The sequence below is a fragment of the Pseudorasbora parva genome, chromosome 4 (genome assembly GCF_024679245.1).
Source record: "Pseudorasbora parva isolate DD20220531a chromosome 4, ASM2467924v1, whole genome shotgun sequence".
Classification (NCBI taxonomy): Eukaryota; Metazoa; Chordata; class Actinopteri; order Cypriniformes; family Gobionidae; genus Pseudorasbora; species Pseudorasbora parva.
In genome coordinates this window covers 29,266,391-29,281,733 of record NC_090175.1, presented here as the reverse complement: position 1 = coordinate 29,281,733, position 15,343 = coordinate 29,266,391, and the positions used below count along the sequence as shown (strand labels likewise).

Sequence of the window (15,343 nt, the reverse complement as noted above, 5' to 3'; positions counted from 1 at the left end):
ACATTCTAGTCAGGGTGTCCTGTTGTTCTATGCCCTTTAATCCGATCTGAATGTTAAAATCTCCTCGCTTCACAGACATTTGAGGACTTCAAGAATGACAAACAGGCTCTGGAGTATCAGCAAAGGATTGTGGACATTTTACTAAAGGTAAATGAAACATATTTCACACTCTGTTTTTCACCCTTCTAAAACACACACACACACACACGTTTGTTTTTGTGAAATAACGTATAAATAACGTCCACATATTTCACTCTCTCCTTGTAATACATGTGTCATATCCATGTCATTATACACATTTGTGTCCTCATATTACACAAAAACATGCCCACACCATAGACTCGACATCATCAGTTTCCACTTGGCCGATTTGAAGCTTTCAGGCAGCCTGCACGGCGCTGACATCTTGGACCGAGTCTGCGCCGTAGCGATTTCGGGACCGGAGTTGCACAGTAGAGCAGGAAGTAGAGCAGGAAGTACTGCTGCGATATCAAAAGCCCGCCCACACTCTCACAGACGCAGAACAATTAATTATGTGGGTGTGAAATAAACAGTTATGGAAATGTAGAAATTAAAGCTAAAGCTCCAATCTGCTCCAAAAAATCCAGAAAAAATTCCTTTAGTGCCTCAGTGACAACTTCACTCAGTGAAGACGCCGATCTCAGCTGTCAATCAGGACGTCACACCCCCATTTTTATAGCACCTTATTTTAAAAACGAACACTTGAAATGAAATCATTGTGATGATAACTGCCTTCAGTGACATAAACTAACTTTGGGGGAAAAATATTTGAGGTGTAATTTTATTTTTTAGTTTGCCTCGCGTCCATTAGAAAACACAGAGGGGCAACTATACTGGGACCGGTCACCGGGGGGGCGATCGAGGCGCGAAAGTTTCGTTTTCTGAGAGGGGCACTGCAGGCTTGGCCCACACACACACACACACACACACACACACACACACACACACACACACACACACACACACACACACACACACACACACACACAGACACACACCTTTCCCCTTATTTGTGTAAAAAGGGTTTGTCATTGGAATGTAAATCATTTTAATGGGATCATATTTTTTTCTGCCGCAGAACCGGCTCAGTCCTGAAGTCTTCCTCCCTTTTCTCACCATAGCTTATTCAAGAGTCCTCAGCAACTCAAATCATCATCATCAATCATCTCTCTCTCTCTCTCTCTCTCTCTCTCTCTCTCTCTCTCTCTCTCTCTCTCTCTCTCTCTCTCTCTCTCTCTCTCTCCCTCGCCACCTCTCTCTCTTTCTTTCTCCCCCCCCGTCTGTAATCATTTGTTCATTCATAAAACACAGAGACCATAACCTTATAACCAGGCCCCCATGGGATCCCTCATAGCTATGCCAAAAAATCAGCAAAACTGAAGTGCTTGTCATTCTCAAACCATTTTACAGAAATCCACCATTAAAAAAAAGTAGGTAAGAAAGCTCTTTTAGATGTTCTGCTTAGATTAGATTTCACTAAAACTCCCTTGAGTGAGTGATTTATAGAAAGCATGTGTCAGTGTTGGTGAATTAAGATAATACTAATTTATTTTTTCATTATTCTCAAACAGATTTCCAAGTACATTTTGAATTACTACAAACCTTTTTACTAAAATTTCTGACTGCTTACTATTTGGTTTTACAAGACTGTAATTTATATGTGAGGTATTAATACTTTTGTGTTCAGTAAAAATATCTGAACATAAGCCAAGGACACTGACTCCACAGTTTTCTTTTAATCTGCAAAAGCAGTTCTAGCGCTTAGATTTACATTAAATGTCTGTCGTTTGAATATGTCAAACAAGCCTAACACATGTGATTTGCCAATGACTGTTAGCTCGGATATATCAATTAACTCGGTAACATGTTAACTTGTTTATCCAACATTCAGTAGAGCGTGCACAGAAACATTATCAATAACCCGATAAAAAGATCCTGCACCATAGTTACGAGACTGTTAAATATTGTACGGCTTACCATGGTTTATTCTTTTGAATCTCCTGAAACGTGAAGGAAAAACTTTCATTGGACAAGACACATTGAATTAAACATGACTACAAAGTAGAAAGACTGAAATAGTATTTTCTTGCAAAACATTCTTCAACAATCTGTTTTATTTACAACTTCAGAAAAACATTTTTACAGTGTATATACACACTAACAAATTCCCTGTGTGTGTGTGTGTGTGTGTGTGTGTGTGTGTGTGTGTGTGTGTGTGTGTGTGTGTGTACATGTGCACGTACTTTTCCAGGTTATGGTGGACAATTCCGACTTCACCCCATCTCAGGTCGGCTGTCTTTTCACCTTCTTGGCACGACAACTTGCCAAACCTGATAATACCCTCTTTGTTAACCGGAAGCTGTTTGACCAGGTAAAGTGTCTGTCTGCTTTTTTTTATATGTCCGTTTTTCAGTGCCTCACCTTTTCTATCTACAGCCTTCTGAATTTTTTTTTTTTATCAGAGCTAAAATGGTAACAGCAAGAGATTTCTAGAAAGGTGTTAGTTTTGGTAAAGGCAATTAGCAGCTTGTGTAAAAATAGCTCTCATGCATTAGAAGCGTTATGCTTTTTTTCCCTGCATGCTAAATAGTTCATGATTTTGCACCCTGCATTGGGGCCTTAGTCTGGAAGTTTTTCAGCTACTGTCAGTAAAGTTGTCATATGTGATTCAGTATTATTCTACCTTTCCTACATGGAAATATGTTTTGTTGAAATGTCTTTTATCTGTTGCTCATTGTCTTTTCAGGTTCTAGAGTTTCTATGTAGTCCAGATGATGACTCTAGACATACAGAAAGACAGCAGGTATAAACATATCATCTGTCTTAAAACTGTGCTTCATATTTGTTAGTTACAGATTCATTAAAAGTTTGATTGATTAGGTCATATTATGTGGTGATATTGGTTGTGTCAGGTTCTGCTGGAGCTGTTGCAGGTTGGTGGTGTGGTCCAGTTTGATGAGGGGCGTCTCCTTGACCTCGCAGAGAAGGCGGAGTTGTAAGAAATTTTCCAATCAGAAAGCAGAACAGTTTAGCTTCATCCACCAAACAAATATACAGCTGAAGTTTTAACTTTATAGTCAAAATTATTATTATTTTTTTTTTAACGAGATCATCCATCTTCTGCAGTACAACATAAACAGGCCATTCATAGATCATAACAAATCATCATTTAAAAGGGACCGGCATATGATTCGAGGTGACATATATTTGATTATTCTATGGAAATGTGGTTGATAAATTTAATTTACCTTGTAGAGTCAACTCACTAATATGCACCTTAATTGGGTTACTGTAATAGAACATTTCTGTTACAGATACATAAATGTAGTTATACATTTACTTGCCAGAATGACTTGACAGAATTCACGTGGGTGAATCTAATGAAACCTGACAAGATTATTTCCGGATCATATTTCACCCTGAATTCAAAAGAAAGAAATTAGAAATTTTATTTTACTGAAAGAAAATAAAGATAAATAAAAAAAGACTATAGACTAAGACTACTTATATGTGTGTGTGTGTGTGTGTGTGTGTGTGTATATATATATATATATATATATATATATATATAAAACACTTTATTTTACGGTTCAGTGATTAACTATTAACTAGTTGCTTATTAGCATGCATATTACTAGGATATTGGCTGTTTATTAGTACTTATAAAGCACATATTAATGCCTTATTCTTCATGACCTTATTCTACATCCATTAATCCTACCTAATACCTAAACTTAAATACTACAAAAACTACTGTACTAACAATTAAATTAGGAGTTTATTAAGTCGTAGTTAATAGGGAATATGTGTTCTCTATACCAAAGTGTTACCCAACTAACTAACACTTTAGTTTAGGGTCCAATTGTCACTAGTAACTAGTTGCTTATTACCATACACATTATTAGGATTTTGGCTGTTTATGATGTTCCTTAATCCTACCCAAAAACTCAATTTAACAACTAGGTTACTAACTAATAATAAGCTGTAATTAGGATACTGAGGGAAATTGCATAGCTAATAATTTAAAGTGAGGGTAACACTTTAGAATAATGGTCATTAGTTAGCATTAGCTTTACTATTAATGTATTAAATAACATGAACTAACCGTGAGCAGTACATATGTTACTGTATTTTTTCATCTTTATTAATGTTAGTTAATATAAATCCAGCTGTTCATGGTTTGTTCATGTTAGTTCACGTTGCATTAACTAATGTTAACAAGATTTTAATAATGTATTAGTAAATGTTGAAATAAACTTAAATTGTTTTATAATAAATAAATGTTTTTTAAGTGCAGTTCATTATTAGTTCATGTTAACTAATGTAGTTAAGTAATGATCATTGTTCTAAAGTGTTACCAAAGTGAGAATTGGATGTATTAATCAAACATGTATTCATCAAACAAACCTGAAAAAAGCATTTCAACAAAACATATTAAGCAGTGCAACTGTTTTCTACATTGCTGACAATAGGAAACTGTAATTTTCAAATTGTAATAATAACACTGACCAAAAAAAAAAACTATTTCTTTCAAAAACATGAAAATATTTTACTAATCCTAAACTTTTTAACAGTATTGTTTGCAGTTTGTTTGCACTGCCTTAATGCTGATTTAAAATAAACTTTACTTTTCAGTATTTTTTATTTGTATTACAGTAAAATATTGGGCTCTATAATACGACCAGTGCAATGCAGCGCCAGGCACGACGCAAGTGTTTTGCAAGTGATGATGCAGTTATCATTTTCACGTTCAGTGCCACGTAGTGTAAATAGCAAATGCATTTGCACGCCTCATTGCTGGCCCATTATTATTTTGAGGCAAAGTAAAACGACTGTGCCATTGACTCACTGAAATCTGCTCTAAAGCCAATAGTGCAGTATTTTTTGTGGTATTTAAAGGGCGCATTAGCAATATGCGGCTATAGGCGGGTCCACAATGCGCGTACACTCTGCTTGTTACACACACAGCGCAGCAGCGCACAAACATTTTTAAATATTTAAAAATATAAAAAAATAAAAGGATTCCTTTCTGGAGAAGTGTTCAGTCTGTACGCTCACAAATTCCGCCATGTAAATGGTGACTCCACCATAATGCAAGCTCCAAACACAGATTGGTTTATAACATGTTACACCTCAAACAAACTAATTATTTATTAAGAGATTAGAGACAACCCTTTGAGACCATGTGCCTGGTGTTAAGCTTGCAAAAGTGGATTCGGACATGCCCTAAAGTGCACCTGCGCCGCTCGCTCAGATTGTTGAAATAAGGCCAGTGTTATTGAAGTAATGAGAATGTAATGATAATAACCTTTAAGGATAATGATGGGAAATGGTCAAAAAAATACGCATTAAATTACTACCAGGAAAAATAGCTAAGCAGATGTGATCCACTCTAAGCTGGACTTCAAAAGCCACAAGGTTGGATTTAAATCATAAAATCTTATAAAATCCTAATACATTTAATGACTGCAGTTGAATGTATCATATTGATTTCCTCAAGGTGAAAACATTTGAAATTGTGATCTTTATACTGAAGATCAAACCTTTCTATTGTTGTCTCTCTTTTTGTTTCAGTTATCAAATCTGTGAGTTTATGTATGAAAAAAGGCACCTTTATGACAAAATTGTCGACTGCTACCTGAAAGACCCTTTAAGAAAGGTGCTTTACCTCAATCCCTCGATTTTTATTATTTTCTTCCCTCTCACTCCTGTTATTCCTGTACTTAATCTTTATCTCTAACTCCAGGAGGAGCTCTTCAACTACATCCATAACCTTCTGTCCATGCCGGGCTACAGCTCAGAAGAGAAACATTTGGTGTGGGTCAAAGCCCTTCAACACATCAAGGTGAGTCAAACAAGGCTTCAAATAATTCCTCCTCTAGAGCACACTGCATGTAGAGAGAGCTCAAGCTTCAGAAAGCTCATTTCAGACCCTAATCTCATCAGACGGGCTCTCTCTTTAAGTCAATGGTCTTTGTCCAAATGGCTTCCTCCGATTGTTAAAATTAAGAGCACTAAAATCAGTCGACAGCACTTCATCAGCCTTTCAGTTCATTCCACATTAAAAATCTAGGTTTTAACATGGAAATAATTAGGTTTTTTTTAAAAATAGAAATGTGAAACATGAAGGATAAATTAAAATAATGAGCTGCAAAATTGTGACAGTGACCATGTCAGCTTATTTATACAAAAGATGCTCTTTGAACATGCTGGACATCAGGATCATCATTTTGATCAAACTTGTGTAGTCCTTGTCAGTTCGAAACTACACTGTAAAACAAATTTGTTGGTTTAACTTAAAAAAGTAAGTAAATTGGTTGCTTAAAAGTTTGAGTTTATTGAAATTAAAAATTTGAGTTGATATGAAGGAAATTGGTTTAATAAACAGAAACTCCAAATATTATTTTATTTGAACCACACACAAAAATTTGATAAAAAAAATCACAAAGTTTCACTGCGTCATCACAAATAAAACATACAATTACCTGATATTCTTACAAAATCTTTTAATAATATTTGAATAAAGGTTGTCGATTCTCAAAAATGTTCTTTGTATTAACTCAAATTTTGAATTTCAATGAACTCAAAATTTTAAGGCAACCAGGTAACTTATTTTTTCAATAATGTTGTACAGTGTGCTGTATCATATTCAATACAGGCCTGCAAATTATGTGCATGATCAAAAATTTGCTGAGATGCCAGCAGTACACAAATTGCTACATGCCTTCTGACTGATCTTTCATTCTTTTTTAGCAAGTAAAAGGCAATGTAAACTGTAAGAATACATTTTGTATTGTTAGTAATATATCAAGTAACACTTTCTGGACTGAAGCAAATTAGGTTCACTTGATTATCTGTACGTCATGGATACATAGAAAATATGAAAAACATGTGATTATCAAATATGATGCATCAGGCTGTTGAAGAAAGTTTATTTGTACATCTCTCAATCGTCTTTGTATTCCAGTGTTATATATTTTTGCCCCCCTCAATAAGAACTACCAAGCTTTGATCATAAAGCTAAGCATTTAAATATAATTTCTTAGATGTTATAAAGAAATATAGAGTGACAACTGATATTTATGTGTATTTTATGTAAGTAGTCTGCTTTAATGTTATAAAGATCTCAATGATATACATTACAAGCTACCAGAATTGCATCTTACCATTTGGCCATATAATTACTAGCAACTGCACCAGATTGCATAGTTTTGCTAATTTCTCAGTATTTTGCTCAATATTCTACCATATCATACTCTCATATACATAACACTCTTTTTTTAGAGTTTGTCTAATGGTTCAATAAAAAACGTTTTTGGACTATTCATATATAAGGCTTTTCAGGGCAACATGCCAAAATAAGAAATACAAATAAGAAATTAATATGGGAATGATATCAAAGACAAATTTATTTAAAAGAATTATGTATTTTCACTAGTAGTCCTTTTGGGACCCATACTGTAAAGACCACATTGATGAAACCTGATTTTATATTTTCTCATCGGCTCTTCTCGTTATTTTTCTCTTGCAGGATTTGGTCAGCTTTAACTCGGCTAAGACCGCAGAGTTGGTGATGGTGCACTTTGCAGATGAGGTGCAGTCTATCATCACATCTCTGCAGGTATGCAACATTGCTGTATGTCAACGGTCTCTATTTTGACATGACGTTGCCTTGTTTAAGCTCCGCTATCCCGTTAGCACAGTTTCCAGAAACATTGAGATGAAGGTTCAAATCTACCTACCCTATGCTGTTTTCTGATTGCATTCTACATTATGTTACATTTCATCAGAACAATTATTACTTTCGCTGAAAAATACAGAGAGACTTAAATATAATGCACTCTGTCACATAGACACCATTTTTCTTTCAACAGACTGTTTTCATTTGACTGTCTGTTTGTAGAAGCATTTCTAAAGGAGCCTGTCAGTGTTGTATTGTGTGTTTGATTCCCCTTTGGTGTGTGTGTTAATGTGTATGTGCCTTGTCTCAGCTCCTATTCACTCATCTTAAGATAGTGTCAGTGAATGTCTGTGAGAGGGAAGAGGCCCCCCTGAGGCCCACGTGTGTGTGCGTGTGTGTTTGTGTGTCAGTAAATGGATTAGGCTCTATCTGCAGCACTGTGTGTAATTGGGTTTGCGTTATCTCTCGCACACTGTCAGAAAGGTGCTAATTGAAAAGCCTGCTTGTGCAAACATATGTGCCGATGAGAAGAAGATACGAGGGGAATGAGGGGAAAATAAACAAGTGTTAAGATTTTTTTTCACAGTCAAAGACTAGTGTGAGAATAACATTAATGCTGTTTTAATGATTTGTGCTTCATTAAAGTCTGGAGCATTTGGTAAAGTGATGAAAATGAGAATGACATGAATATTAATGTTCTAACTAAGCAGATGTTTACTCTCATAGGCCAGACCCAGGACATGCTCAGGGTTAACCATTTTATGTCACACTGGAGATGAAAAGAGTGTTCTGCTTCAAAACTTTCCAGTCATCTCAGATAAACTAGTCTAAAGTAACTCTTACACATAATGGTAAAAGGAAAATGCAGTATTGTACCCATGATAAAGTGTGTTCGTGTAAACCGATTTTCTCTATTTAAGCCAATCACACACACACCTTAAGACTCAAATTTAAAGACTCACAAAGCGCGTTTCCATTACCCTTCAAATTGCGCAAATTGAAATTGCGAATTGAAAATACGCCCAATGGAAACGTGGCAATTTCGCAAAAACTCCCATATATCGCAAAAAAGTTTTTACGCTCTCATGAGGTGGTTTTTCAGGCGATTCGAAAAAGGATATTTTCGCAAAACTGCAATGGAAACGTTTTTTCCGCATTTACATGTCACCTGTTGCGGTGACGCATTGCTGCAACATAGGGCCTATATATTATATTTTCCACTCAATTGTGTCGTAATAACAAGATAATGTAGTTAAAAGGACATATATTTTCTCCTAATAAGGACTACAGGCTATATATACTGTAATTAAGACATATATTCAAGAAATGTATTAAAGCAGAAAGAGCTAGCCTGTATTTTCAGCCTTACTCAAAGGCAGAGGAAACAGGCCAGTTACGCACGTCAATCCATTCCAGACGATCTTAGTTTGCTTCTTATCTAATAAACAGGCAATTAATTGATGAAACATCGATCAAAATAAAAATACAATTTATAGAAAACTAAATATATTTTTTAAGAAAGACTTTCTAGAAAATAAAACTCGAAGTGATCAAAATCATGTGACTCCCCATATCTCAAACATATTGCGATTCTTACTCATGCTGCTCACTTTTCATAACCAACATATACATTAAAATAATAATATTACAGGCTAATGTTTAGGCCTAAACGCAGCCTATTTAGTTTCGTAGTTAGGCTGTTTTCTTTAACCCTTGGCCGATAAAAGCGCCGACGTTCTCATTTTTTCCTTCTTCCTTTAAGAGAGATGAAACAATTTACAATACTCTTGTCATTTTTAGCTCTACAGATGAGTTCAAGACATAATTATAAACTATAAACTGTCTATTTTTATTTGTGGACTCAGGGAACTAATTATTTTGCATGCACTCACTCCAAACGCTGTCTTCATTTCAAAAAAAAAAATTTCGTTTATTAAATGCCATTTTTTTCTTTTCCAAAGCATTTCTAAATTCAGTTCAAATGCCAATCAAACGAAATATCTAGCCAAAATAACGAAAGTGGAAAAATAAAAATAAAACATTTGAGTTAACATGCAAATTCAAACATTTCGCTCTACTCTATATGCTCAACCTGCCGCGCTTAAAAGGCGATCATTCTTTACAGATGATGGTTCGGTTTGGAGAGAAGACGAGATGGAGTTCTTTATTAAACTCATAAAAAACAATATAGGATTACAGTAATACTGGATTCTAAACACAGAAATGCTACATTATCATGAAGACCTTGAAGCAGATCTGACACACACACACACACACACACACACACCTCATATCCGTGCTGCTTAAGTAACCAAAGGGGCTTTCCTTGCCATTAGTGCTTGGATAACACATATGTCTCCTTCCAATAAAAATAATGGCTAGTGTGATGGATAGGATATACAAACCTACCAAGTGCCATCATTTTGGACTGACCTATCGCGAGAGGAAAGTAATATGTTTTAGTCGCATAACTGCAGCTATGGAAACGCTGTCATTTCGCAACAGTTTTTTATCGACATTTAAGAAATATCGCAAAAGTTTTTCACAAATCTGTAATGGAAACGCAGCTACTGTCATCTTTCTCCTAGATTGTAGCTGCAGTGCATTCTCACGCACACAAAAAATGTCAAAAGTGCTGGTTCTTTGTTACCAGGTCGGTACTGAAATAAAAAAATAAAAAAAGTGATAATAGCAGAATTTCTGGTCGCATTTCTACTGTACCAGTATTAACAGGTATATTTGGTTCCCGCTGATAGGCAGCTGTTTTTAAAAGCCTCTGTGTGTATCTACGCAAGCACTCTGAAGATCAGAGGTTTCTTTTTACAGCATGTTGATTATTGTAGCCAATCACAGCCATATCTGTTGAGTTTGTGAACACAATGGCCAATCAACGTTAAGTTAGTCCGAATTTTCCAGAATTTTCTTTCTCCACGTGCTTTAGAGTTCTGCATGCTCACAAATTGTCATCATTATATATCAACCATTATTACCAAAAAGATGTTTTCCCAATGCAGATTTTTTTTATAATAAATGAAGTTTTTGCAGGAGAGTAGATCTCAGTAATCAGGTGCTGTGTTGACAGCTTGACTGGGATGTTAAAGGAAAAACTCTTTTCACACGTTCTGTTTATAACCATAAAATTTGTATATAAGGACAAAACAACCTGATACTCTGTCAAAATGCATCAAGTGCATTAAGTAAATGCAAATTAATAGACCTGTGACTTGTTCTTTGTGTATGTGTAAGAAGCTTAACTTTTCTTTCTTTCTTTCTTTCTTTCTGTCTTTCTTTCTTTCTTTCTTTCTTTCTTTCTTTCTTTCTTTCTTTCTTTCTTTCTTTCTTTCTTTCTTTCTTTCTTTCTTTCTTTCAAAATTAGTTTAAATCTGGAATCTGTGGCCATTTGCATGAACTGCTTAGACTACACTTACAAGTTAGTCTTTTCTTTTTCTTTTCTGTAACAAAAAAGATTACCTTAAATATAAGCCAGCTACATAAATTGGATAATGCTGGCTGATAATGAATTAACCAGTAGTTTTTCAAATGGTTACAGAATGAAAACCAACATAACACCTAAAATAGTGAATCTATGATTGGATCGTTATTGCAGTGATCATTATTTTTCGAGCATATTAAGTTTGGACACAGTTCTTCTAAACCTAATTAATGGAGTGTATAGATTTTCATCTCTTAAAAAACCATGGAAGACATATCATGGCCATATTCCAGGATGATAATATCAAGATTCATCTGGCTCAAACTGTGAAAGAATGGATTGTGAATAGATTGTGAAAGAATGGATTGTGAATGTGAACTTGAATTTACACTTCTGAGTCCAGACCTTAAATTCATGGAAAATCGTTTAGACTTTACAGAGTGCTTTCTTAACCAAAAGTTGATGCGCCTTGTGATGGAAATATATGTTGTGATGTTATTTCCATCAGAAGGTGCATACATTTTTGGTGAATATCTAATCAAAACAACAAAATATGTGTTACAGTGATGATAAAAAAAGAAAACAAATGCGTTTCTGATTTGTTAATGTGTTTCTCTCAGCTGCATGAACATATCAATTTTCTTTCTCACGTCACCAGCTTTAAATATTTAACTTTGCTGCATAACAAGTGACCAGCTGTGGCAAATAGATGGTGACAGTCATGACATTAAAGGGATACTTCACCGCTTTTTCATATTAAACTATGTTATTCCCTAAATTAAAACGAGTTGATACATACCGCTCTCGTCTCAGTGTGTGCACTTAATCACTCGGACGAGCGGTGACATTCTGATAGCATTTAGCTTAGCCCACTAAGCCCAGTTCATTCACTATGGTACCAAACAGAGATCAAGTTAGAAGCGACCAAACACCTCCACGTTTTCCCTATTTAAATACAGTTACACAAATAGTTGACCGATCAAGTATGGTGACACAAAATAAAGCATGCTGTTTTCTAAGCGGATTAAAAAGGAGAACTATAATGTATGGCGGAAGAGCACTTCTGAGAGTACTTCGACTCGGCACAGTAAAAAGTCCCATCTGAAACATCCTCCCTCACATCTCCCCCTCACCACTATTGACAGAAATGAGAGGTGGAGAGGGAGATGTGAGGGATGATGTTTCAGTCGGGATGTTTCAGATCGTCACCGTGCGTCAGAGCGATTAATTGCACGCACTCAGTCGAGAGAGGTATGTATCAACTCGTTTTAGTTAAGGGAATAACTTGGGCTGGACAATAATTCAATATCAATATATATCGCAATATATTTTTTTTTTCAATAACGGTGATATGATTTTTAAACACATTTCCGATATTTCGATATATACATTACAGCATTCCTCACCTACTGACGTTCAGGGCGCAGCCATCAGAAAGAGCAGAACACGATTGGCTTCTTGCGTGATGACGTACACCATGGACACGCAGCCAGTGCTCCGCAGTAGTAGGCTGATAGATCCAACGCAGCAAGTTTTAGCTACAAAAAGATTTTCCCTGACCGCAACACAAATGTGACTGAACGAGCTTCCACTAAGGAGAAAGAAATAGTTGATAAGAGAAGAAAGACTAACTTTCTTTAGTGGCGTGGAATTGGTTCGGCTATCTAAAGCACTATTCGCACGGGATTATTATCTAGGGACCTCTGTGATTTAGAAATTACTCCCCCACATCTGAGTATTGCGTGGCGCATTCGCACGGGATAAGCCTGTGATTTTACTCGAATTTACTGACTTCTCCCGGATATGATGTCAAGACTTTGTTATAGATATATAGCTGTATGAAATCATAAACAGGCATCGATATCGTTTTGATTATTTTACAGTAGCCTAATAAATAAATATAATTTCGTTCAGTTAGTGAACAGACGCCATGAACTGAGCTCAGACCAGCGGCAGGAATCAGATTTCATTTATCACGAGTGAGAAGCTGACACACGGCGGAAGATTCAGTTTCAAAACTAAATGTAAAAGCGCCTATTTAAACAAGCTTGTCATTGTACCTACTGTAGGCTACTGTAGGCTTCTGTTCTGTTTTTCATTAAGAACAGTAGGCTATTGATGTTAATATTAAACACACCATTCAATCAGATTGCTCCCAAATTGATACTCATTCTAAAGTGAAAGTGTAATCCATGTGGGCGCGGCTGCATGGGAATTCATAATGGTGCGCATTATGAATGCAGACTTTATTCTTCGTGAAAGATAAAGATAGAAATTCTAAATATAAATTAGACCTTTCAAAGCTTGTGAAAGACGGTCAGACATGGCTTCACGAAAATGTATCATTTGCTCGTGTTTTAAGCCTTGCAAAAAGCAGAAGGCACTCATCTCAAACAGAGCACAAATAGGCCACTGAATTGAGTCTTCTTTTATTTATTTTTTGTGCATCAGTAGATAAAGGTCTATAGTTTTGCATAAAAGGAGAATATAGCGCTATGAATCGTTCTTCACTGAAATTTAAAACTTAAAAGAAAATGCTCAATAAACTGCGTCTGCGAAGTGAGAGTCTTATGTTTATTTGACGGTGATTTCACATTTCTTGTTCGTATAAAGGCTAAATACAAATAAAAGGTGAACATTCATTTATTTGTGCCGTTTTTATTTCTAAAATATTATATAGTTTTATAGGAGGAGGTTTCATAGACTTTGCAAATTAATTTTTCAGAAGTTTGTAGGTAGCCTACAGACATCCTTTGTGGCAGTTCTTGGTAGTTTTTCTAAAGCTTTTATATAGTTCATATCGATATCGAAATTATATCGTATCGACCAAAATTAAGAAATATATTGTGATATAAATTTTGGCCATATCGTCCAGCCCTAGGAATAACATAGTTTAATATGAAAAGTGGTGAAGTATCCCTTTAGACACTTGGGTCCCAATTGCATATATTTTGTCACATTGTTTTAATCTAAATATTAACTAATGTTAGCATCCTCTTAGCCTTGACACCAAAAATACTGCTGTTCTCCACTAATGCATAATCCGTTGTCTATGTTTCAAAGCCATATCTGAAGTGTGCCGCTCTGTGCAGTTTCAAACGTGTCGCGTGTCAAATCAAACTCCACAAGGTGTCAGTACGTTTTTATTTCGCCTCTAGAGGCTGTTTTCGTACTGTACAGCAGACCCTTCTCAGCCGCTTCAGCAATGGATGCAGCAAATTATCGGTATACACTTTTCTAGCATTCGGTTATCTGTGCAGATAAATCCGCAAAACTGATTATTCGTTCAACCCCTACTAGAAACAAATTGGCTAACTGCTAGTTTATGCAACTTGTAACTAATCTTACAAGTGCCCACTATAACTAGAGTCTTACTGCAGTCTGTGACTTCTTGTTGAAGGCTAAAACATCAAAGGCCACATGCTGGATACTTTTAGTGTGTGCTTGGACACTAAAATGTCTGATGTACATGGTATCTAATTTCAAACATTATATCTTTAAGACATTTATCTAGCTTCATCTGGCTGTATTCTAGTAAACCCACTTATCTCATATTTGAAGCAAATGAACAATATTTGCAGTATATTGATACAAGATCCCAAGGTTGTACTTCTACATGACTGCAATCTGTTTGAAAGTGAATCATATTTTGATGTTGAGCTCTCTGTGTCTGCAGGATGACTATTTGGTTTTCCAGTTTCTGAAGTGCCTCCTGGACCCCAGGTAATAAAAGCAGTACCTTCTGCAACACTATCTCTCTTCTGCAGTTTTGTTTCATTTTACATACCTGCTCCCTGTGCTGTGCCAGTGTTGAGTTTGTTTTTGTGTAATAGAGTGATAGTGTGCAGTTAAAATGTCACACATCATAGATCTCTCACTTCAGGGCAAATGGAGAATCGCTATAACCTTTTGCCATTCATTCTGTTTTTATTTTCTTACCATCCCTGCTGCACCTGCAAATGGCTGGCTATAATATTATTTACCAGCCATTAAACTTTATACTTTGTATTTTTTCTTAAACTATATATTTTTGTCCTGATAACAATTGATTAGACAAATGATAACTAAAAAATGAGGACTCTAGAAGTATATCATTATATCTAAAGCCTGGCCTACACTAAAATTTTTAAACTCTTATTAGATTTTCAAAATGTGAGAGACCACAAACATGATGATGAAAAATTATAGATTTAACAGTTTTGTTCTTA

The 15,343-nt window shown here is 35.6% G+C and overlaps 1 protein-coding gene across 1 annotated transcript in view; it reads left to right on the top strand.

The window, feature by feature from the left end:
* vps8 (VPS8 subunit of CORVET complex) overlaps window positions 1-15,343 on the top strand; it is a 181,120-nt gene that overhangs the window by 86,537 nt on the left and 79,240 nt on the right. Inside the window, exons 27-34 of the mRNA XM_067441498.1 lie at window positions 76-147; window positions 2,273-2,392; window positions 2,768-2,824; window positions 2,934-3,016; window positions 5,596-5,680; window positions 5,768-5,866; window positions 7,553-7,642; window positions 14,812-14,858. Of these exons, the coding sequence (XP_067297599.1) occupies window positions 76-147; window positions 2,273-2,392; window positions 2,768-2,824; window positions 2,934-3,016; window positions 5,596-5,680; window positions 5,768-5,866; window positions 7,553-7,642; window positions 14,812-14,858 (653 nt within the window). The remainder of the gene's footprint in view (window positions 1-75; window positions 148-2,272; window positions 2,393-2,767; window positions 2,825-2,933; window positions 3,017-5,595; window positions 5,681-5,767; window positions 5,867-7,552; window positions 7,643-14,811; window positions 14,859-15,343) is intronic.